Raw genomic sequence first — 24490 nt, forward strand, 5'->3', positions numbered from 1 at the left:
TTACAACCTTTAGTCTGCTTCCACTCAGAGCCAAAAGGACTAACGAAAACCTCCTGGAATTCCTCCTAACCTAAACAGTAAACATGCAAAGCACCTCGTAAATACCAGCGTTCCTCATCGGCACTTCAGGAACTAATCGGTGATGAAGGAGCATGTGGGGAGAATTAATTAGTTGTGTGGTGTAGATGTGGTGGGTTTGTAAAAGTATCTCGCTATGCTAAGACAAAAAAGTGGAAATCCTTTTTACTTGCTTGTAATGTTAATCCAAAAATGCTAAATATTTTCTCTTGAAAACTATCAGAAAAGTAAATAAAAAGTACTTTTTCAACATCACTTATGTACTATGATGGTGGATTTATACTGAATTTGGACTAAACCTGCTTTAGGAAATTTGTTTTTGTTTTTTTCAATTAGATTCGTTAAAATCAGTACAGTAAAAATAACTATATATCATTAACTTTATATCTGACCTGGACGATGTCAGCCATAAAAAAACCCACTCACGCTCTGAAATAAACTCAATTCAGTAGCCTTTTTTTAGCAGTACGGAAGCCGCCACGCCGGAGCCAGACATTGTAAATGAGCAGTGATTGGTCCTAGTTGGTCTGAGTCTTCGTCTCCATGGCAACCACTCTCTCTCTCTCCAATCAGGAGTCAGCTTGTTGGAAGTCACAGCTCGTCTCCTCTTGTTAGGATTATTGATATGTGCAACAATGTCACCCCGTTTGGTTTGGTCCACTTTCACACTGCACTTTCAAGAGTGGACCAAACCATTTGAGCATAAACACAGCTACTCATTTGAGGGGAAATATTGTATGCAATATAAAGTTCCATTCAAAATTAATAAACATTTTTTTGAATCAAAGAAAATAAATGACAACTATCTGCACCCACAAAATACGACTGAATCGGTTAGTTTCATTGTTTAAGTGAAATGTTTTAACTGAATGTGTTTATTTATTTTATTTATAATTCTACCAAGTATTTTAATGGAAGTTATTAATGAAAGTATCTGCTGGTCACACTAGTGCTATCAAAATATTGGTGAACATCTTCACCTTTTCACACCACTTGCACCAATTTGAATGGTCCCATTTTTTTTAAAACAAAATCCTCACTTCTTTAGATATAATCAGTTATGTTTTTATTATGTATTATTGTTTACATTCTTTACTCTCCTTTACTGTTCTGCTTATTGGCGACACGTCAATTATTGCCTTTTTGTACAACTAACTGCAGAGTGCTTAGAAACAATAGATATTTTATATTAGAATAAATCTTTTTTTACCCTGTATTGTACAGGCAAACCCTCTAGGGCAGGGGTGGGCAAACAGCGGCTTTCCAGAAATCCTGCCTTAACCTGGATGGAAGAAATTATACGCCGCATCTTTACGCCGTTCAGTAACGCACTAACGTAGCTGAACGACGACTATGGATTACGTCATGGATTGGGAGTGACGTCCAGATTAGAAGACACTATTTTTCTAAATGCAGGGGTGAGGAGGAGCCGTAGGGGAAGAATTCAGATTCTTCCACATAAGCACAGCATTGTGTTTAACGTTTTTCCCCCTGAGGGACATCAACCCATTGGTGCAACTGGCACTATAACAAGAACAAAAGCCTCAGTTTGGAATTAAAACCTTCAAAATGTCCTGTTATGAAATGTATATACTCATTTTTAATCAAAATGTAGGCATGGTTTCATCCAAATTCCATGTTCTATCGTTCTATGGTGAGCTGGGCTAACAAAATACTAATAGCCCGGCCCTTCTGTCAAATCTTAGAACTCACAAGTCAAAACGTTTGTACCCCGCCTTTCCATGACAGCGACTAGCATAGGCTCCAGCAACCCCATGACTCCAAAAGAGACCAAGCAGGTTTGGAAAATGGATGGAATAAATCTTCAATGTGGAGCATCGTACTGTGCTTCATAATATTATTTTGACCTGTTCGTGTTTGATCAATACAGCCAAACAGTCGTCCAAATTGGTCTATAGCTTCCTAAAAAACAGCTGGTCACAATAGCTTCAGTCAAACTGGTTAAAATGTGGCTTAATATACTAACTTCTTCGTAAATGGATGAAGTTACATCACATGTGGACACCTGTTTTACTAAAAAATAAACTGTACTTTGTTTTTATTTTCTTGGTATCTGTTTTGATTTTGTGTATTTCCCCTAGTATTTGATTGATATATGTTCCTTTGAGTCCATTTCTTTCATTAAACCTTTAGCTAAACCAAATACCTTCTATTTCTTGACCGTCACAGATCAATTTCCTCATTAATGTGACTAAAATAAAATCTCTGTAACCATCGTTTATCTCTAAAATCCCGCACAGCTAAAGACGCCAACGTCTTTCCGGCATCGCCATTGGCAGCTGCATTTACTGCATAGCTGACCTGAAATAAGACATTTTTCTGCTTTAATGAAACAAAAAGGAAGGTTTTTTTCTTAGCACCTCTGGTGTACAATAACTAAAATTGTTTTCACTTATTTTTTTCAGCTTGAAACAACGTTAACTCAAAAAAAAAAAAAAAAAAAAGAAGGACTTTTTTATCCCGTACAATCTCACTTTTTTCTTTTAGAAGATTTTAAAAATCTGTGAAAAGAGTTTGAATGGTGCTTTAAATCCCATAAAATAAAATGAAACACTTGTTTAGGGCCAAAAAGGACTTTTAATTAAAAATATTGTTTCTGACTTTTTAAAACGCAAAATTTAAACATTTTGCTCAATCTAATCTAAAGTAAATGTTTTATATTTTTGAGAATGAAGTCAAAATTTAACATCTGATGATAAACAAAAAAATAGCTGCCAATATTAGAATATAAAGTTATTTTAAGTCTGAACTACATTTGACGATACAGTTTTTCTCATAATAGCCCCCCACCCTCCCTTGAGCTGCCTTTTACCATTTTCCAGTTTTGTGTTAAACCTTTGAGATATATTTGCGCAATTTATACCATCCCACCGACACAAAAGAAGAAAACAAGATTTAAAGTTTTGTGAATTGATTTAATGAATTTAAAACCTGTGCATTTAGGATTAGACAGTCAAAAATAAGTGTCAGAGTAAAACCGCAGAGGTTGGCTGTCAGTTGGGACGACGCCCTCTAATTTGATGAAAACTGGTTTTGGCTAAGTATGTGTTTGATGTTTTTAATGATAAATTCATATCAGCTTGAAAGATAGTCTATGACATCAACCGTAGTATTCTGAACAGTGAAAAGGAAGCCTGAAGGCAGACTCCGCCCACCTCAAAAACAACCCAAAAATGGGCGGGGACAAAGGAAATCATGAGCTCTAATAGACTGTACATTCAAAATTAGATTATTTTTTTTTAGCTTGGGAGTCTATGGAGAATTGCCCCTTTCTGCAACCTAGTGGTCATTTGAGGAACTGCAACATGCAGTATTTCCTGGTTGGCTTTGTCTCCATCAACAGATCAGACAGCCAAAATGTTTGATACAGTTTATTGAACACCTCGGAGGTTAAACCAAATGTGAGTTGGATTATTTCAACAGTTGAAATGTTTTAATGTTTAATTTCCCATTTTTTTCTTGAATCAAATAAAATAACTGACAACTATCTGACCAACAAAATACGACTGAATTAGTTCGTTTCATTTTTTAATAATTTTTCAATTTGTGAAATTTAACTGAATGTGTTTCTGTTTATTTTTTGTATTATTCTACCAGGTATTTCAGTATTTGACCCTTTTAGTGAAATTATTGCGCTTTTCCAGACAATTTAACTGTAAAAATGTCTTTTAATCATCCAAAACAGTAAATAATATTTAAAAGTGAGTCACAATCCTTTATATTTGAAGGTCTCAAGCCAACATTTACTTTATGACATCACTTTACGCATACCGTCGACAGTTATTATCCATCTTTGCATGTACATTGTGGAAACTTCCAGAAAACATCCCCACATGCGAAAAAGTAGGTCGTCTTCCGGTTATAAAACTGTATTGAAAAGTACCCAAAAAGCAGCTGAAGTAATGGGAAATGGTACCACATATTTCCAATAAAGTACAGTTACAAGAAAATGCGTCAATGGAGTTGGTAGATTTTCCAAACTTTGGGTTTTCGCCGGCAGCCGGGCAAAAAGTTTACACAGTCAATATGTTGTTTCTATGTTTCTAGGAAACAAGTTATTAAAGCAAAATAAACTTCTCTAAAGGCTCCAACAAGATGTAAATCATAAAAAGTTTGACATTTCCATGGAAATATATAGCAATTTTCATGTGTTTTTTTAATTAATATCCAAAGAAACAAACTGTATCCACCATTCCTTTGGTGAATTTGAGGTAAACTACGTGAGTTGCAACATAAAAACCTATACAAAAATACCTCAATTTATCTGCTGTTTCCATTCAGTAGACCACAGAAATATAAAAAAGTGTTACAGTAAACATGGAGGCAGGGTTTGCAGGTGCATTAAAACCTTCTAAACCGCCATGAACATACAATACATGACACAACAATCAGTGGTCATTTCCTACTGAACCCTGTTAGCAGCTGATCATGTTCCATCTTTGCTCACCTCTCATCTCCTCGTCCCTAAAGTTCAGAGTGAATGCTGGGATTAGGTTCAGGACTCCCATCCGTCACCTTTTCTGCCACCAAAGGCTCCTCGACGTGCAAATCTTCTTCTTCCTCTTCCAGCTCCTCCTCGTCGGCTGGAGTCGGCTGCTGCATTGACTCTGGTTCCTGCGCCTCCTCCATCACTTTCAGGAGATCGTAAAACTCGGCAGAAGGAGGCCAGCTGTCCGCTCCCAGCATCCCTATGGAGAATGGGACTGTTTTGTTCACTGCTTTTAAAACTTCCTGTCACAATGAACTGTTGTCACATTAAAGAAACAGGCAAAGATGGTTAAGTGACTGATTTTTTTATTAGTTTAACGCAGCTAAACTAATAATTTGCAGCAGCAAAGTTCTTCTTGGTCAGGAGCACCTGTGAAAGCAGATATATTGAAATAGTTAGGTTTTACTGCTGCTGCACTACATGTCTATGTGTATTAATTGTCTAATTGTGGTGACTCACCTCTGTTTTCTGTGTTAGGAATGGTCCGCCAACAAAAGAGATCCCTTAGGGTGCAAGAACCTTATATTGGTTCCGGAGGGAACCAAAATTATTGTAAAGTTAAGAGGGAAGATTTAGAGTAGTCATTTTATTATCTGAGTGAATTATTGAAATGGTTTAGGATTAGTTTAGTGAGTTCTATTTTTGCATGAGTAAATATCTATTTGTACTGGGGTTGGGGAAACTTTGAATGTATATATTTTAATCTTTTTTGTAAATAGATTGTCTATGGAAACCTGGGTGGATGGTAGCTCCCAAAGGAGAAATCCTATAAAGGTGGGAGTTGTAACCATTTGGTTTGGTTAGTGGTTAGAGCTTGGGGCATGCCTGTGAAGTGGCAATTGAAGAAATGGAAAATAAAGATTTGAGCTAAACCCAAGTCCTGAGACTCCACGTGTGCTTCTACCATGATGATATCCTCCGAGACTACGAGCTGAACGTGACACTTTCTAAAAGTTAAAGTTTTAATTATAACAAATTCTCCATCCATCCAGTCTAAGCAGCAGTCTAAGCAAAAATACCCAGACTTCCCTCACCCCGGCCACTTCCTCCAGCTCCTCTGGGGGGAGCCTGAGATCTTCACAGGCCAGCCGAGAGACATAGTCTCTCCAGTGTGTCCTGGGTCTTCCCGGGGTCTCCACACAGTGGGACATGCCCTAAACGTCTCCCCAGGGAGGCGTACAGGAGGCATCTGGACCAAATGCCCGAGCCACCTCAACTGGCTCCTCTTCATGTGGAGGAGCAGCGACTCTACTCCGAGCTCTCTCTAGGTGACCAAGCTTGAACAAGACCCAAAGATATCTAAACTCCTCCACCTGGGGCAGGAGCACTCCACCCACCCAGTTAGAGGACTCATGAACCATGGCCTCAGATTAAGTGGTGCTGACCGTCATCCCAGCCGCAAGCTGCCCCAATGCACGCTGGAGGTCCTGGTTTGATGAAGCCAACAGGACAACATCATCTGCAAAGAGCAGAGTCCCTCTGGTCCCTGGCTGCGCCTGAAAATTCTGTTCACAAAGACTACAAACAGAACCGTCGATAAATGGCAGCCTTACTGGAGTCCAACATACACCAGAAACAGGTGCGACTTACTACCTGCTATGCAAACCAAGCTCCTGCTCTGGTCATACAGAGACCAAGCAGCCCTCAGTAAGGCTCCCCAGACCCCATACTCCCAGAGAACCCTCCACAGGACACAACGGGGGACAAGGTTGAAAGCCATCTCCAAATCTACAAAACACATATGGACTGGATAAGCAAACTCCCATGAACCCTCCAGCAACTTATGAAGGGTGTGGAGCTGGTCCACTGCTCCACGACCAGGATGGAAACTGCAGTGTTGTTCCTGGATGTGAGGTTTGACTATCGGACAATAGTCACCGCTCCAGTACCTTGGCATAGACTTTCTTGGGAGGCTCAGGAGGGTGATTCCCCGGTAGTATGAGTGCGATTACCCTCCAGACCCCCTTTTTGAAAAAGGGAACCACCACCCCAGTCTGCCAGTCCAGTGGTACAGTTGCAGACTGCCACGCGATGCTGCAGAGACATGTCAGCTAAGACACACCACGAGCATCCAGAGACTTGAGGTAATGGGGCGGACTTTATCCACTCCTTCTACTTTGTAATTGTTGTAAATGTTTTTACTATATACCTTGACATCATCATACATAAATTGCAAAGAAACTAAAGTAATTGCATGTAAAATAAATATAATTTGTTTAATCGGGATAGCTTTTTTTACACTTTAACCACAAATAGAGTTTTTCTCATTTAATTCACTTAAATTTTGTTTATTTAGGAGGGAAAACAAAAAAATATGTAACACAGGTATATTCACATTCACATAAACCATCACATACTTTTATAATCATATCACAATACTCATTTACATGTGGAAGAAAACTTTTAAATAGACTAAATAAACTCCGTAGTCGATAGAAAATTGCTCCTTTTCTGCAACCTGATCTAGTAGTGCAGGGGTCGGCAACCTTTTTTACTCAAAGAGCCATTTGGGACCGCCCCTAATAAAAAAGAAAGCACTCGGAGCCACAACCCGTTTTGACATCATTATATATATTATGCATGTATATATTATTCAAAGGTGCTCATTACGTCGATCGCGATCTACCGGTCGACCTTCAATGACATGAGTGTAGATCGCGGGCCAGAAAAGATTAAAAAAAAAAAAGTACTTCTTTAAAATCCACCAGCCAATCAAAATCCTCACTGAGAAGTAAGGGACTTGATTGACATGTAGATTCGCCAATCGGACATCGTCTGAAGCATACGTCGCTGCAAATGCACATTATGTTCTTCAAAGGATGATACCGCGGCCGCGTGTGGGAGGAGCTACTGGTTCTGTTCTGATCGCTGCATGGAGCGATGTGTTTATCAATGCATGGTAGACACTGAGAATGTGGAGAGATCAGGTTTATTGTTTTGAAGAGTTCTACTTGGTAATCATGTTTCCATGTTTAAGTTCATAAAATCCTCCCAGGGAAAGTCTCTGCTTCAACTCCTGCAGTGAAAGCTGCGTCTCAATCTGACACCCGTGTTTGCATCTCTCTGACAGAGTCTGAAGCCAAAGCCCCTCCTCCGCCTCTTTACCTGCTTTACCTCTCTACCTGTTCACCTGTTCACATCCTCTGCAGCTGAGAGTTGGTTTCCCCCGCGCTCCTCAGTGTGTCCTACACAGAGAGCGCAAAATACGGAAGTCGGGGCGCTCCAGCGCAGCACAAGGATGAAAGAGCCGGACGCAGGTTATAGCGGGGATAGAGCGGGTTAAGCAAATGAATGGAAGAAGGCGGCCCGCTGAAGAAATATTCAATATTGTACACATTTTATTATTAGTCTGAACTATCTTTTATTTAGAAAATTTTTTCATTTTATCAGTCCAGTACGGGAAAAAAACATAATCAAAACTTGTGTTGGGCGGTTTTTGGCTGGGTCTGGCGGTTTTCAGATGACTTTTGGGCTGGAAAACTGTGACTCTATCTGGCAACGCTGGCGCGAACTCTCATTCTGTCATCAGTCTCTGCCCCGCGGTACGTCAAGTTCCCGGCAGAAGATCGGAGTGTTTATTGAAGCCGCCCGCGTGCCTCTCCCTGCTATCAGCTCTGCAGGTCTCGCCCGATAAATACGAGCTCATTACGAAGCTGTTTTTTACGTGGCTCGCGCTTCCTGCGGAGCCAGCAGCGCCTTTGAAATGCCATGAAAAATGAAAAAACTAAAATAAAATTTAATTATTATAAAATACTCATTATTTTCCAAAGTCACAGGGAGCCACAACAGATGGTTGAAAGAGCCACATGTGGCTCCGAAACGATGGGTTGCCGACCCCTGTAGTAGTCGTTTGTGGAACTGCAATATTTTTAAAAGAAAAAACAAGTCTGCATCCACAGCTGCTAGTGGAAATTTTCAGAACAAAACCCCCTTTCAGTTTCCCCTCAAACAAACAACGCATCATTTAGACACTTCTTATCAGATCTTAGCTTGAAACCGTCTGACCCTTTGATCTACTTAGATGGGTGACGCCTGCAGCCTTAAAACCCCCCACCATCACTTTTTCTGTAGTTTGGAAAGTCGTAACAGGAAATTAATGTCTCATTAGATGCTTTCAAACTGAATCACGAGCAGCAGGCTCGAGGTCAGTCACACATCCATTAAATCCAAACCGTGTGTCTGTGAGTAATCATTAATTGACTGATTGACAAGTGGCATCACCTACTGGAGGGGTGATAACAGCGGCCATCTCAGCGCATTTAAGCCTCTCAAAGGGGGAAAGTGACGGCGGAAACACAAAACAAGTCTATAAAAGATGTATTCCTGTTTTAATCTAGTTTTGGCTTTATGGCTTGGTTTTGTTTGACTAAACCAAATCCTTTTTTTTGGGTTTGAAAAAGAAAAAAGCAGGGAAAACTGTCAAATGTGTCATTGGTACAATTTCATCGTACAATTCTGTTTCTGTCAGTTCTGGGAACATTTACACATACAAACAAGTAGTGGAGCAATACCACCCCTGACCACATGGGGCTGCTAGCAATGGCAGCAGGACTTTTTGAGGATTTTTGGTTCATCCAAAAATGATAAAAATCTGAGCCTAACACCGGAAAGCAGGGAGAGGATTACACATGAATTTTAACGCCATTTGCTAGTGCCCTCTAGTGGATATTTAATAGACCACAGGTAGAGTAGTAGGATGCACAGAGCACTGTTGCCATCTCCTTAGTAAGAAAAGTCGCTAGAATTTGCCGAATTTCGTAATCGCATCTTTGGCATTGAGGTTTTTTTTCACCAGTAAACGGTAAAATATAAACGCAATGACATCCTCTCCTATTTTATCCATGCTTGGGACAGGCAAAGTGTTTCAAAAAAACACTTTCATAGAGTAAAGTTACTACTTTGTATTGTTTCGTGTTTTAGTTTCTAACATTGTGCTGCCAAACAAAAAGTCCCAGCAGTAAAACGTGAACATTTTTGCGTTAGCTAGCCCATAACATCTCCCTTTTTTTCTCTTAGATGATCGTGCAAATTGCCGTACAACGGGGTCATCTTCATTTTGAACCTTTTTGAGTGTCAAAAAGGCAGGAAGCCGATTGCGCATGAATTTGAAAGCGATTTGTTGTTGCCCACTAGTGGATATTCAATAAACTACAAGTAGAATTGCAGGATGCTCAAAGCATTGTTACCATCGCATTACTAAGGAGAGTTGCTATTGGCTGAGCCAAAAGTTACTAAATTAGGTAATTGCCTAATAAGCATACTGTTTGCATGGAGCATATTAAAAAAGGTAAAACAAACGGAAAAAAACGATTGGTAAAACATAAAAACAATAATGCACCCTCTCTTTTATCCATCCAAAAAAGTATCGTATTGTTATAAATTCTAACATTTTTGCATAAACTAGCCCACAACATCTTCCTTTTTTTCCCAGGAGTGATCGTGCTAATCACAGAAAAAAGAAGGTCATCTCTATTTTTGTCATGGTGCCTCTGTCAGACTCCTCCCCCTCCAGCTCTGCTCCACTCTACTCCTGATTTCCACCAGCTGCAGTCACTCATCCTCATCACCTCATCTCCTCTTAAGGAGCTGCAAAGCCTCAAGCCGACGCCAGTTTGTTGCCCTTCAACGGTGACTCGCCTGGTCCCATTCATGTTCCGTCATGCTCTCCCTGCTCTCAAACTGAAACTAATTATTGTTCTCGTGCCTCAGTAAACCACTTCAGGAGTGACGCCAGTGTGGACCTTCTGCTAAGCAGCATCAGGAAGCCTGCAGCCTCTGCCTCTGTCGCTAACCGCGTTAGCACCTCCAGCCACGCCACCAGCCAACCTCAAGTCCGGACCTCGTCTAAGTCAAGTCCCAGTCTTCCACGGAGAAACAATAAATCTTTAATCACCTACAACTTACCTGTCATTACTCTGGGTTCCAGCGCCTGGGTTCGCTCCGCCTGATTATCATGACAATTTTATTCATTGGAGCATCAGTTGTAATAATTTTCTTAAAGTGGTTTTGGAAGAAGAGAATCATATATTCTCATTCCACGCTGTAAAGTTGGGGGAGATTTGCTGCAACATCGAATGTTATTTATTTGCCCTTTAATTTTGGCGGGGTGTGGATCCCCCATTCCTGCACCTGCCGGGGAGTTGATTGTCACATTCACTGTGGAAACTGCTTCGGAGTGGGCGGAGCCTCACAGCAGCACGCGCTCCTGCTTAGTGAGAACAGAAATAGCCGAACAAAACGCGCTTTTAAATTCATATCTCCAAACGCGTTGCCAGATTTGACGCTTTTCAGAACATAAGCCGCCAAGGAGGCCTGGAAAGGGCTTGTGTTTGACAAATCCCTCAACCAATCAAGTATGTTTATGTAAAATGGGAAACTTTACTGTCGTGTCGCATTACCTGCAGGCGGTTCGGCGCCGTCCTCAATCCTCTGCAGCCACTGCAAAACAGAGGGGGCTGCTACAACACTGTCGGCCGGGTACTGATAAACCTCCTCCCCGTCTGGTAAATGCGTGAGCACCAGCGCAGGAAGTGGGGGCATGTACCCCAGGTAAGATCCCAGGACGGACATCCCTGCTGGAGTGCTGCCTCTGACAAGCGCAGAACCAAAAACGTTGACGCACCAACCCAGATTCTGGTGAGAGAAATCCTCACGATGAATCGCGTACAGGTGAATCCAGCAGGCCAGGTACCGCTCCATCCTGGCTCCTCCCAGCTCCACCGCTCTCCTCATCTCCTCCACCAGCTCCTGGTTCTGCTTCTGCCCGATCTCGTCCTCCTCTTCTCCCACGAAGAGCAGGAGCAAGGCTTTACCCAGCGACAGGAAGGACGGCAGGTTGTCCACCGTTAGCTCAGGCTGTCAATAGAATAAAAAGACAAATGTTGGCCATTTTCTGCTTTAATGTCAAAGAGATATGAAGCTATCAAAAAACCTGAATACCGATATCCTAAATAAGGCCATTATATATGTTTTTGGTGTTTTTAACATGTTTTTGTGACATTTAGTGGTAAATCAGGAGCGGATGAAAAAAAAGTTGTTTGTTACGTAGGATATGCGCCTCAAGTTCCCTGCTCTGCTCCATTCTGATGCATCCACTTGCAGGAATAAATAGATCCGTGTACGTCTTTGTTTATATCTTATAGTGCTCGCCGTGTTTGTTGCACCGTTAGATTGGGGGTTGTGAGGGGCTGTAAGCCAGCAGGAGGGAGTGTAAACAGAGAGCTCTCAGCAGTGTGGAGAGGAAGGAGGCTAGGGTTTGCAAATTTTGAATGAACTACTGCAGCTCCGCAGAAACGATTTTAAAATAGATGTTCGGAGTGAGACTTTGACTTGGTTTCTCTAATGCAACATTCAAAACCAGGCATCTGCTGTGTCTTCAGTTACGCGCTAAACGCGCAATGTTGAACCCGCTTTTAGCATACGATGTTCAGACTCAACCGTGGCTACGTAATTGTAGCGCATGTACTCGCATATGAAAGAGGCTTGTTGAAACGGACCAAATCCCTCGCTCCAGGCTTTTTCCTTCTCAGCTCTATTCCGATATACAGTACAGACCAAAAGTTTAGACACACCAAACCTTTGGTCTGTACTGTATAAAAGAAGTGGTTTCGTGTGATTCCGGCTGAGCACAAATCGCAATTACTAATTCCTCCTCTATGACTGATATTCAAATGGTTGGCACTTCTGTGAATTAAAGAGGACGTCATCAACTACCAAATCTGAGTCCCTGATTGGTCAAAGTTTGACTGGTTTATCTTCCAACATGTGTTTATTGGCAGCATTTTGTCGGTAGAAACTGAAATTTTACTTCAAAACTTGTGTAGTGACGCATGAATGAGAGTTTTAAACATAAATACGTTCATATCAAAATACAATATTAAAGTTATTTGTATAGCACCTTTCAAGATACAAATCACAAAATTCTTCACAGTAAAATATGGAATATAAAAAATAATTTTAAAAAGAGTCTGCAGATCTGAGGAAGGGAGTTCCAGAGGGATGGAGCCACTGCTGCAAAGGCTCTTTCACCTTTAGGCCGCATTTACACTGCAGGTCTTGATGCCCATATCTGATTTCCGGACTATATCCAATTTTTTTGACGACCTGCTTACATTATCTTTTAAAAGTGACCCGTATCTGATTTTTGCATTTACACTATACAATGCTGAAACTATCAAACGTAGACGTTCTGAGGACTAGTAGCAGTATTTCCGCCTTCCGCAGACCTCTTTCGGACTTTTGTGATTGCGGTTGTCATGGAGGCAAGGCGGCGACGGAAGGAGGCGTTGCCTTGGGCGCTCCTGAGGGGATGCGCGGGAGAGGAAGAAGTGTTTGCAGACGTGCTGTACTAGCAGTTTGATCCAAGTGTTGAACCTTTCCTGCGCTATGACTTCTCTTTTCCAACCGTGGTCAGAAACGCACGGGAGATTTCCTCCGGGTTCACTTTTCCGTTCTGAACCTCCGGCCTCCAGAGTGGGTTAAGAAAGACTCCAAAACGTTTGGGGGAGACACCTTCTTTTTAATTTACGGTTCTCCGACAGTCCCCCGCTCCGCGCTCACGCTCCTCTCCTCTCCTTACACACGCAAGCACGCCCGCGCGCTCACACACACACACACACAGTCCCCATCATACACGCCCCTCAAAGAAATAAATGGCTTCTAGCCTGTTCCAGAGCAACGGTGTCCCGGTTGATTAGTTACCGTTTGTGTCCGGACGGGACATAACAGCGGTTTCCAACTACGGTCTGAAGCCTGAGGCTGAAAGGTAACACGCTGACAGCAAAATCAGCGCATAAAAGCACCTTAATAAGTCATGTGATCTCAGTAGGTGGTGTCCTGAGTTGACGTCACTGACGTACGACTCGCATTTACTGGGGAATATCTGATTTGTCTGATTACATGGCACACACAAATGCACGGATCCGATTCGTATCTGATTCATTACCACATATGAATGAGGCCTGAATCCGATCTGAGAAAATCGGAATCCATGCGCTTTTGTCCTGCTTACACGTTCACCGGTCATATCCGATCCGTGCCAAATGAGAGGAAAAAAATTGGAATTGGGTCACTTGAACCATGCAGTGTAAAGGCGGCCTTAGTTTTTAACCGTGTTCTCTTGACAACCAGCAGACCCTGGTCACATGACCTCAGGGACCTGCTGGGAGAGTACGGCTGCACATACAACCTTATTCATTGAAATTTGTTATGATTTGTGAAGGGCAGCAGGTTTCTTGTTGATGTTTTTGACCCACTTTTGACCCACGCTTGTGGTGAGTTTTGTTATTACACATGTCGGCTCTCCCACCATTTGGATTCAAGTCCTTCCTGCTCCTGGGTTCCTTCGTGTCTCAAGCCGTAACAGAAATCGGTCACTTGAACGCGTGTTGCAGAGTCCGGATTTTCCAAAAATCGCTCGTTGTTGAATAAACTCGTAATATAAGAGAAGTTCTACCAGTCAAAAAGCTGGCACCTCGATTTTTAAGTCATGACTGCAACACAAGCCCATATGATGAACCAACCGCCGCCGTGCTTTACAGTGAGGAGTTTCAGACGAGAAAAGAATGGCATTTGATCTTTTCAGGTCAGATGAGAGGCTTCCACTGGTGACTTTTCCTAATATGTTGTCCTCTTTTCACCCTGTTGTACAGTCAAGGTCTTTTAAGATGCTAACTGATGCTAGCACAGACTGAACTGTTGCTCTGGAACTGCAGTATTGTCCTGAAAATTGGGTAAAGTTGATGGCATGTCCAGATTAGCAATCGACTATATATATATATATATCTATCGACATATTTTTCAACTCAATGCACTAATGACTTGTTTAAAAAAAATGAATTTTCTCCTTTTATTCCACCGTGGAAGCAGATATGATGAACTTTGTGTGGCCCTCATACTATTTCTTTTTGGGGGGAAATTCTTCTATTTTGTTGAATAAATATTGTCTTTGTAAAAAACGGTCAGAGGCTGTTAGAGGTCGCTTTCATCTTATCTTCAGGTCAGATGACTTTTCAAATAACCAGATTTCCAACGTCTCCTGAAGGCTGCACAGAGGCTACACTCATCCAGTCTATAAGGAACTTTGTTATTCGAAGGGCCTGAATGGATATGAGGCTTTTGAAACGCACTTTAGTGATTGCTCCGAAGCTGCAAACGTCACAATTCTGGACACATTTCAAAGCAGTGCTGGTTAGAGAGGCGAATGTGCGTACCATGGGGTGGAGCATCGCCAAGCGAACCTGCGAAAGCAGCTCCGCCGCAGAGGAGGACGCCGCCGGCAGAGCCGACGGATGAGCAGGAGTCCTCCAGGAGGGAAAGGCCAACACGGCCGGAAGATGCAGGGCGTGGGCTGCAGCCCTGTGCGTCACACACAAACAAGGGGATCAGACACTAACTACTAAAGAAAAAAAGGCTAAAATCTAATTAAATGTTTACAGAATTTCAAAATAAAAGCATATAAGCTTGATGAAACTAAGAAATGTGATTACTTTCTGCAGATACTGGTGGTGCAACATTTTTTACATAACTAGTGGCTTAAACTCAACAAGGGTATAATCTTATCATTTTAACTAAGAATTGTTCTGTTAAAAACTTAGAAAAAAGCTACTGGTCAATGCAACAATTCTTCAATTTAAAACACACTCAGCAGAAACTTAGGTTTCGTTTCTGCTGAAATTACTGCTTGGATCACAATAACCAAAAATTCAGCAATTTACGAAAATAAAGATGTACAATATCTAGAAAAAGTCATACATTTATAAAAATAAGATTTAGACCATTTAAAAGAATAAAGTTTAGTTCTAAAGTTAAAAACATATATACTTGTGAACAAAAAGAAATGACATAATTCTGGGAAAAATGTGGTGCATTTCCAAAAAAAAAAAAAATCAACAATTATTGTTGTTAAAGTCATTCAAGTCTGGGAGAAAATCACACATTTATGAGAAAAAAACAAAAAACAATTGAAGAATAAAATCATACCATTGTGAGGAAAAAAGTCAAACTTTTGTGAAAACAAAATTAACAATTTACAAGAGTTAAGTCATAAATTTATGCCTCAAAGAGTGGTAATTTTAAAAGGAAAAAGTTGTACTTTTGTTTAGAAAAAAAAGTTACATTTAGCTTTTAAAATGTTTCAACACAGACAATCACACAACTTTCATTTACACTGCTGACAATTCAGAGTAACAGGATGTAAAACTTTATTTTCATTTAACTGGAACTTTATTTTGAAAAAAAAGCATAACCTTTTCCTTGTAAAATTATAACTTTTTAAATCATAAATTTGTGACTGTATTCTCATTATTATTTATTTTCGTTTATGGTGGCCCCAATACTACATCATTCAAATCAGTATAAAATTTCAAAATAAAACAAAAATGATTTTAACATGCATTCATTTGATCAGTTATTAGTTAAGGGCTATTTAAATAGTTGACAGGCCTATATGCTAAGAAGAAGAAAATAGTTTTAAAAAACTGTTTTTCCATTAAAATCTGAACAAAATATTTAGCCTCTTTGGCCACGCCCACTTCAAAGTTCCAGACAATTGCAGAGGAGCTGGCAGAGGATGACCCATTTTATAGAGCAGCAGTGAAAATGTAGAATTTGGGGCGATACCATTTTTCTGCCGTTCCATCCATCAGTAGTCCGCTTAGCACTTCCCCTCTGAGGGACATGGCTGCCTCGAGGAACGCTGATGCATCTGCAAAAACAGTCAATCTACGTCTTTTTTTTTCAGATTTGCCACGTTTTATTTTGTAATCAAGACATAATACTTCCTTTAAATTCTAATGAGAATTGTTATAATTATCTATTAATTTTTTTACAGCTACCTGTCGGTGACCTGAACAACCCCAAGACTCTGTCGGGTCTGTCGCCTGCTTGGGATCCGTGAGGTACTTCCTGAAGGAATGACGTCACTTCCTCCTGAGTAGATAGTCGCACTGGAGCAGCAGTGCGGCTCCTGAATGAAAATAAACACACCTGGCTGCATTAACATGTTCTTTGGTCACAGACGGAAGACTAGAACTTTAAAAGTCCAGCGGTAATTGGATCGATAATTGGAAAATGATCCCGTAAATCTGTCCTTAAACTTTTAAAGCAAGCCTGCAGGCGAACAGAAAACCCAAAAAAACCACAAGACCAATAAATGTCTGAGGAAAAATGAGGCGATGGGGATTGCAAAGTGTGGCTGGAAGCCTCTGAGAGAAGAAAACACTATTCTGATTTAGCTGTTTTAGGGGGAAAAAAAGCTTAACTTTATTGAATCAAATCACAAAAATCAACTGGTTGTTGTTCAGACAAACATCTTAAGCTCAGAGAAGTCTAACATTTCCAAAGTGTTTGTTATGAATGAGCATAACTTGTGTTTGGAGATTTGAAATATTCCATTTTCTTCTTTACTTTGCGTCCACTGGAGACACAAACCTGCATTAATTTTCTATTTTTATTATTTGGGTTCACTTGAAGTCACACTCTGTAGTTAGAATCCAGAAGCATTGGTCTCAGGGAAACTGCACTACTGTATTGACGCACTCCTGACTACATTTTGAGCTAAAATGTTCCCAATTTTTTACGCACAAATGCTGCTAACATAGACATAAATACAGCCAATTGATATTCTATGATAACAGCCACAAGACTCTGCATTATTTTGGCTTGATTGATGCATTTTCACATATAAATTAATAGAATTTCTTAAACATTTTGCAACCAGTTATTCGACTGCAGCTTTTTGTAACACCTTTTGGATCTAAAAACAGGGGGTGGGGCTTCTATCATAAAGCATTTTGATATGTGTATAAAATTCCTGCTATTTTTTAAAGCAATATAGCATCTGAACTAATTTTAGTATGATTTGATTATGAATTTTTAACACAGCCTTAGCAGACATTTTTGTTTTCCCTTTTGGGTTTGTTACTCTGGGCTGGAACTGAAAACATCAAATAGCAAAATGTTGAAGTATTGCCCCATTTTTCATTTTAAATCCCTATAAAATTGGAAATTACTTTAGCACATGTACTTGTTTAAACATCCTTTTGAGTGAATCTGAAATAGAATGACTTAGCTTAGCATCTTCTTACAGTATGATAAAGCGATGTAGCGCTTCACTGCCCAGCATGGATGCATAGTACTGCGGTGACTCTTGTGGGCGGAGCAGCACAACGCTGGGAAACTCTGTGATTGGCTGGAAAGGCACGAGTGCGCCGGGCTGAGCGGCGCAGAGGTCAGTCCACTCTCCACAGTCCACCACGCTCATCAGAACATCGTCCACCTTGGACTCTAAAAATAAAATAAAAATGTAAATATTTGACACATCAAGAAGAAAAACAAGATTTAAATTGAGGCGCACAAAAACTTTTTTCTAATTAATTTTGAAAAATGGAATAAAACCACATTAGCTCGTATCAGATTTAAGTTCAAAAGGCTATTTTATTCCATTTGTGGACATAATTCGAATTATTTAGCCCAAATTTCAAAGGGTAAAGCGTCTTAAAAACTAAATGTTTTATCACCTTGACGGGTAAGTTTGAGATTATTTACTCAGCTAATAATGTTGACATTAACTCAAGGATTTTTAAAGCTGGGCGTTAGCAGAAAATAAAACATGTGAGGAATTCTTGCCTAAAACACAAAACTCAGGTATATGAACATTTAACAGAGAATTTTGTCCCCTTATTTTGGTAGAAAGTGAACATAAACTGAGATAATTTTGTGCGCTTACTTTGGCGCAAAGGGAGTTTAAAACACGACGTAAAAGACAAAGTTTACCAGTTTACCTTCAAGTTTCTCTGCAACTCCAATGAAGGAGCTGAGAAATGCCATGGAAACAGCATCCCCTAGTGGTCAAAACCATAAAATATTATGAAACTATGGGTTGATGTTCTATAATCAACAAAAAAAACGTCTATTTTTCTGTCATTAAAGAAAACAAAAAGGAACTTCACTGAGATCAGTTTTACATTTGAGGTAGAACAGCACCACCGTGAGGCTGCTTTGTGCAACTTCAGAGTGGAAGTTTTCAGAGGTTAGCTGGGTAATGGAGTCCAAATCCATCAGGTTGCCTGTGTTTTCGAAGACAGACGCTGCAACTTCATCATTCAGCTTTCCTTAGGAAAACAAAATACAAATACATCAAGAAACGCTTTTTTTTCCTGTTGAGGTTTTATTTTTACCTTTTTTTTTTTACCAAATTGTGATTCATCCTCCTCTTCTTCCTCCTCCTCCTCTTCCTCCTCCTCTTTGTCTTGATCTAGGAAGATCTCGGAGACCTCATCGAGGCTGTGTAAGGTCAAATACTTCACCTCTGAACTCTGGAAGCAGAGAGAAATGTCTAATTAAAAAGGCAAAATCTCCGTCTGATTGTGAACGAGAGCGTCGCACCTTCTCGGGCCGGCGGTACGCAACGTTGAACTCCTCGGGGGTTTTCACCGCGGGACTCTGTCTGTGAGCGGATGATCGGGGAGGGGGGTTACGCTAACAGAAGGGGGCAAAGGCAACCGTTCTTCTGCAAGCACAGCTTTGCCATACCTGTGCACCAGCAGCAGGAGAGCGACGCCGCGCAGCCTCCAGGCCAGAGCGCCCGCCGCATCCCGGTCCAGGTGCTCCGTCGCCGGCCGGGAAAAGAGGAAGACCTGGGGGGTCAGCTGGTAGGGGAACTGAGGCGGCGGGACGGAGGAGGGGTCGACGTCCACTTCAAGCTGCCGACGAGACAAACGCCGTTTTCAGCATGTCAGAGCAGCACAGGTGTGAGAAAAAGGAACTGGCGATGACGCACCACTAAAGGCGCCTCCATCAGCTGCAGGAAGGAGTGCAGGTTCAGGGTGGACAGGGCCCTCCTCATACGGGTCACAGGGCAGCGCTCGGAAGCCGTGGGGGTGGGGAACCCGCCGGGGATCCGGCAGTGCAGGAACCAAACCCGAGACGACAGCGAGGACTCATTCACCCTGCAGGGAAGTAAAATTCAGATCAGGGTCAGATTCAAATCGACGCTTCAGTCATTTCCTTATATGCAATTTTCCTCCTACTTTGCGCCCAATACAGAGTTTTTCAGCACCAATGTCCAAATACAGAATCTAAAACCCACTTTTTATCGCCTTTAGTCCTTGCAGGTGGACTTTCTGATACGCTAGGATCATCATCCCATCAGTTCAAAGCCCCACACCATCATCCGACCACCACCATGTTTGCCGGTTAAAAGATCCCAACAAACTTTCTGTCCAAATGTTTTTTTTTTTTATTTGTGAGTTTTTGGGTTTGTTTGTTCGTTCTACTGCTTTGTGACCTCCTGGCTGGTTTCTAGCTGGGTTCTTTGACTCATTTTGGAAGGTTCTCCACCGTTCTAAATGTTCTGTGGTTGATGACTTTGACTGCAGATTTAAAATGCTTTAAGTTTCTTTTTTATCCTTATTATGATATCTATATATTATTTTTTTTAATTATTTCTTTATTTTTATTTTTTTTAGATAGTAGCTTCTACTTATGTGGTGTTTTTTCTATTCAAAAGGTCAGAATATAATGAAGACTTTCTATAGCAAAGCTTTTTTTTGTTAATATAATTCATTTTGTTTGTATTTTTTGGTGGTTTTTTTTGTTTGTTTGCACCATACCAAAGCAAAAGTCGCTTAAAGAATATTCTAAAAGGTAGAAATAATCTCTGTTTAATCTAAATCATAACACAATGTATAAACTGCTGAGTCATTGAGAGACCAGCTGCTTTCCTCCAATGCCTGAGCTTCAACAGCACTGTTAACAGGTTGATTGTCCAATGGGTGTGCTCCCAATTATTGAGAATTCTTCTCAGGTGTGTTCCCTGTGGTCATGCCATGTCACTGCCTATTTAAACTGCACCTGCACCAATAAACAATGGATTGTATGTTCTGACTGCAGACTGTGTCCCAGTGTGTGCTTTTGCTCCCCTTTAGAAGGCCACGTTTAACAAGCACAACACATGTGATCCCCTCCTGAAGGAAAAAGGGCAGAAACTCACCCCAACTGTTTCAGTACAGGACCTCCAGTGATGAGGATGAACTGATGTTTGGATCCATACACGTACGCCGTCTCCATGATCGACCTGTGCTCTGAAACAACGCATTTCTGCTCAACGGCGTGGTTTTCCTCAGCGTTTTCTCAGCGTCTCGTCTTCACCTTGTGTTCCCAGGCTTTGGACGTAGCTGAGGACCATGTCCTTCTTCCCTCTGGCTGTCCTCTCCATGGCCAGGAGGTCGGCGTCCGTGTGGACGTACTTCACCTCCTCGCGTAGTATGGCGCTGGAGGAGACACAAAAAATGGTTTTTGGTCCCGTCACGCCCCCCCCACCCCCCCCCCCCCCCCCCACACACACACACACATTTTCCCCGAAGGCTCAGAAACTGAAGAGCATCATTTACAAGAGCACTTCCGCCACGATGGAGTTGACGTCAAAGACGGTGTCCAAATCAAAGCTTAGGAACTCCTTTCCGCCTCTGCAAACACAAAAACGGTTCAGACAACAAGGTTTCGCACTTCGGCACTCCAAAAAGAGGGTCATTTTATACATCAGGAGTTCACTTTCCGATTCATTTTTAGGTTTTAGAACTGTCGCTGCAACATGTTTAAAAAAACCAAGTGTTCCATGTTTGAGCGAGGACATTTTCAGCCTTCAAACCGACATTTTTAGTCCTATTTTAGTGTGCTTATTTTAACACACGAGGCAGAAGGAAGACTAATTAAAGTTGCAGGGGGCGTTGTATGTCCCGCTACCCGCCCCCACCACGACTTTTTGACCCTCACTGGCTGAGTGGCTGCTACACGCCCCTCACTCTCCCGCTATACATGACAAATGCATTTTTAAAAAAAAACTTTTCAAAAAGTTCTGTTGGTTCTATCTCCATAGCAACCATTTTATTTTTTTGTCGACTGGGGGTGATAAACAGAACCATGTGATTTTCAGAAGAATAGGCAAGAGTTGTTGTTGTTTCTCTTTCGGCTTTTCCCATCAGGGGTCGCCACAGCGAACGAGTCGCACGGTAAACTTGGCAATGTTTTACGCCGGATGCCCTTCCTGACGCAGCCTTCTCAAAGCAACCGGGCTTGGTACCGGCACAGAAGTAGAGAAGGGAACAGAGAGCAGCCCGGAGTTGAACTCTGGTTTCACGGACGGAAGGCGCCGTAAACCAGCACGAGCTAAACCGGCTCCCCAAGAATAGGCAAGAGTACATTTTTGAATTTCCTTGGCAACTGAGGTTTATTGTTAACTACGCCCATTTTTCTGATATGTTCCTATAGTATGTCATTTTGTTTTGTTCAGCTAGCACCAACAATTCATGTTTTTTAAATTTCACAAGCAGCAAGACGTCACTTTAAGACAAATCTACAAACTTTGAAACCAAATATCTTTTCCCAATTAGCTTCCCAATTCGTGAGAAGATAAATTGAACTTCTAGTAGGAATTTAAATTGATATCTGGTACTGAAGGACAGTTTTTGTTGTTGGTTGTTTTGAAAATTCAAGATGGCGGCTACTTGGGTTGTGTTTGTAGACTTAAGCTGAAGGCATATGTGCGAAATTTCCTAAAAAACCACTTGAACAAAAATGTCCTTCTCTCATATTGCCAGATGCAATAATCGCCAAATGTCACACTTCGCCACAAATGGCCACCCAAGCCGTAGGTCCTGTGGCCATCCCATAATAATTTTAAAACCAACATTTGTGTTTTGGTGACATTAGTGGATTTATTTTTTTCCTTTTTTCAATTTTTATCTTTGTGTTGTAGGAATCTTTTGAGTGGGCTTCCAAATTCTTTGTCAGGTCCTAGGTGCGTGTTTTTGAGTTTCGACAGGGGTGAATTTTTGGCTCAAAGGGACAGAAAGAACTGTGAAAACAATATGCAGTCCAGGACTGCCGCGGGACACGAAAATGTTGCTGTGGAAATGCGCACATCAGCTCCAAACTATCCAACAACTTTGACAGATAAACCCCGGTTTGCATCCAGGTGTGATCTAAGCGTCTGCTCCTATTTAACCGTTTGTATGTCCTTGAAGATCAATATGCCGATGACACACTGCTCTCCATCAAACCCTCAAAAATATGTGGAGCAGCAAACTTCTAAGAACAGTTCCCATCAGCGGGGCTTACCGGAACAGAAACACTGTGCGCTGGAGCCGTTCCTCCGTGCAGTACGTGGGAACCAGCTCTGTCCGACAGTTCACCTAAACGCCAAAACCACATGATACACCTCTAACGCACATACCAGCGAAAGTTAAAATAATGTTTTTTGCAAGCAGTGAAGATTAAAGTTACTTTTCTGACTAGAACGCCGTAATCCTGAAGAACTTCGGCTGACTTTTCCATCTCCACTAGGAACAGAGAGACGGGTGGAGAGACTGGAAACAGAAGGAGCGAAGACTTTAAACTTCTGCAAGTCCTTAATTTCCCTTCCCGCATGTCTCAAGTTTTGTTTATAGGCAAACTGAAGTTACACTTTACATCAAAATATACAAATTTGAGATGAAGCTACTAGGGAAATGCATAAAACCAAGCAAATAAAAAACACATAACTTTTGTTTTCTTTACAAATAATGCAGCAAAATTAACTGCAAATCATCGCACTCCCTCCACCGTGCTGCAAAGTAGAAATTGTATTTTTGCTAGCTAAAACAGAATGTTTGTGTTCACACAGCTCAAATGAGTTGTCTACAGATCGTAGACTACTCCAATTTTGAAATATTTGCACTGGCTCTGAACTAACTTGATCTTTTATGTCATTCAAAAGTGTTGTTTTTCTCCCAAATTGGTTTTCTGTGGGATTTATACGAAGAGCATCACATTTTTCTTCTTTTGCTGGAGTGTCAACAATTAAAACTTTACATCAAAATGGAAAGTTTAATATCAAAATCACAGAACAGAGTAAAATGTCATGTAATGACGACTTTTATTTCACTTACATAATTGTCATAACTTTTCAAACTTTCCTTTCATCATCTTTTTCAATTTGGGCCCTCCCAGCATCCCAAATAAGAGGCCTACCTTGGTGCTCAAAATAAATAAATAGGATCTTTCCAGATTGCAGCTTCTCATTAAAATCTCCAGCTGTGATTTCCATCCGTTCGTACGTTTTTTCCTTGTCCGTGCGTTCTCCTGAGCTCAGTCCCAGCAGGAAAACGGCAGTCCAGATCCACATCCTGAAGGACACTGCTGGGAATTTTGACAGGAAGAGAGGCGGAAATGGAAAGCAAAGTAAAAGCCTTTTTTTAATATATCATGTTTTGGTCCTAAGTTACCAATCGATTGGAAACTTTTAGTTTACAAACTGAATTATTATCATGCAGCATTTGTAATAAAAGTGTAAGTAACTGCAAGTAAGTAGGTTGCCTCTTCCAAAAAATGGAGAAAAAAGGCTACAGTAAAATTACATTTTGTGTCCAGCGTTTACTTTGAAATATACTCTTACCTGAGAAAAGGCAGGATTTACATTTTATATTTTCAAAGGAAAATATACCTCTTAACCACAAAAAAGCGAAAAGGCTCTTATACCTACATATATTCGTTTAAATCTCGTGTTCGTTCAGCCAAACAAGAAGATAAAACGCCAACCGTTCATTAGCAGCGGATGTTGGCAAAAAATAAGCCGTGGGATAAAAATAAACGCATTTAAATTATACACGTCATGTCTAATGATAAAACAGCTAAAACAAAGCTAACTCTGGATACTGTTCCATCAAGTGGAATAATACATTTCGTTAAAAAAAAAACATGTTTTATAGAAAAAAGTTCATTCTGATTAGCAACGCTATCGACAACTTCCTCTAATAATTTCAAAATAAGATCCGTTCGTGCGACTTTTGATTTTATTCCTTGCAAAGAAAAAGGTATTAAATAATGTAGCAGGTAAGATTGTATCGTAACTAGAAAAAAAATACT

General features: G+C 41.0%; 1 protein-coding gene across 7 annotated transcripts; it reads right to left on the minus strand.

The window, feature by feature from the left end:
* Nucleotides 1-3747: 3747 nt before the first annotated feature.
* txndc16 (thioredoxin domain containing 16) lies at nucleotides 3748-24367 on the minus strand. 7 transcript variants are annotated; one of them, XM_023963505.1, is made up of 20 exons: nucleotides 24108-24367; nucleotides 23683-23761; nucleotides 22871-22953; nucleotides 22706-22779; nucleotides 20980-21054; nucleotides 20738-20859; nucleotides 20580-20670; nucleotides 19368-19536; nucleotides 19121-19290; nucleotides 18974-19034; nucleotides 18780-18903; nucleotides 18538-18699; nucleotides 18370-18429; nucleotides 17674-17872; nucleotides 16423-16553; nucleotides 16208-16292; nucleotides 14800-14944; nucleotides 11256-11443; nucleotides 10987-11177; nucleotides 3748-4787 (listed from the first exon to the last, which is right to left on the minus strand). In XM_023963505.1, the coding sequence occupies exons 3-20, from the start codon at nucleotides 22919-22921 to the stop codon at nucleotides 4564-4566; spliced, it is 2322 nt and encodes a 773-aa protein (XP_023819273.1). In that variant the 5' UTR covers nucleotides 22922-22953; nucleotides 23683-23761; nucleotides 24108-24367; the 3' UTR covers nucleotides 3748-4563. The 7 variants fall into 7 exon arrangements, with proteins under 7 accessions (XP_023819273.1, XP_023819265.1, XP_023819259.1 ...); XM_023963497.1 differs by having other exon boundaries at nucleotides 23597-23761; XM_023963491.1 differs by having other exon boundaries at nucleotides 23597-23764.
* Nucleotides 24368-24490: the final 123 nt, after the last annotated feature.

Source organism: Oryzias latipes, chromosome 2, assembly GCF_002234675.1.
Source record: "Oryzias latipes chromosome 2, ASM223467v1".
In the NCBI taxonomy this organism is placed as follows: Eukaryota; Metazoa; Chordata; class Actinopteri; order Beloniformes; family Adrianichthyidae; genus Oryzias; species Oryzias latipes.

What these genes read in the sequence shown, in the direction of transcription:
- txndc16 (XM_023963497.1), bottom strand. Translation starts at nt 23,750, where the DNA reads ATGTGGATCTGGACTGCCGTTTTCCTGCTGGGACTGAGCTCAGGAGAA. An exon ending in ATCGTGGCGGAAGTGCTCTT is followed by an intron (nt 20,860 to 20,979) that starts GTAAATGATGCT and finishes TGTCTCCTCCAG; the next exon opens with CGCCATACTACGCGAGGAGG. An exon ending in CCAAAGCCTGGGAACACAAG is followed by an intron (nt 20,671 to 20,737) that starts GTGAAGACGAGA and finishes GCGTTGTTTCAG; the next exon opens with AGCACAGGTCGATCATGGAG.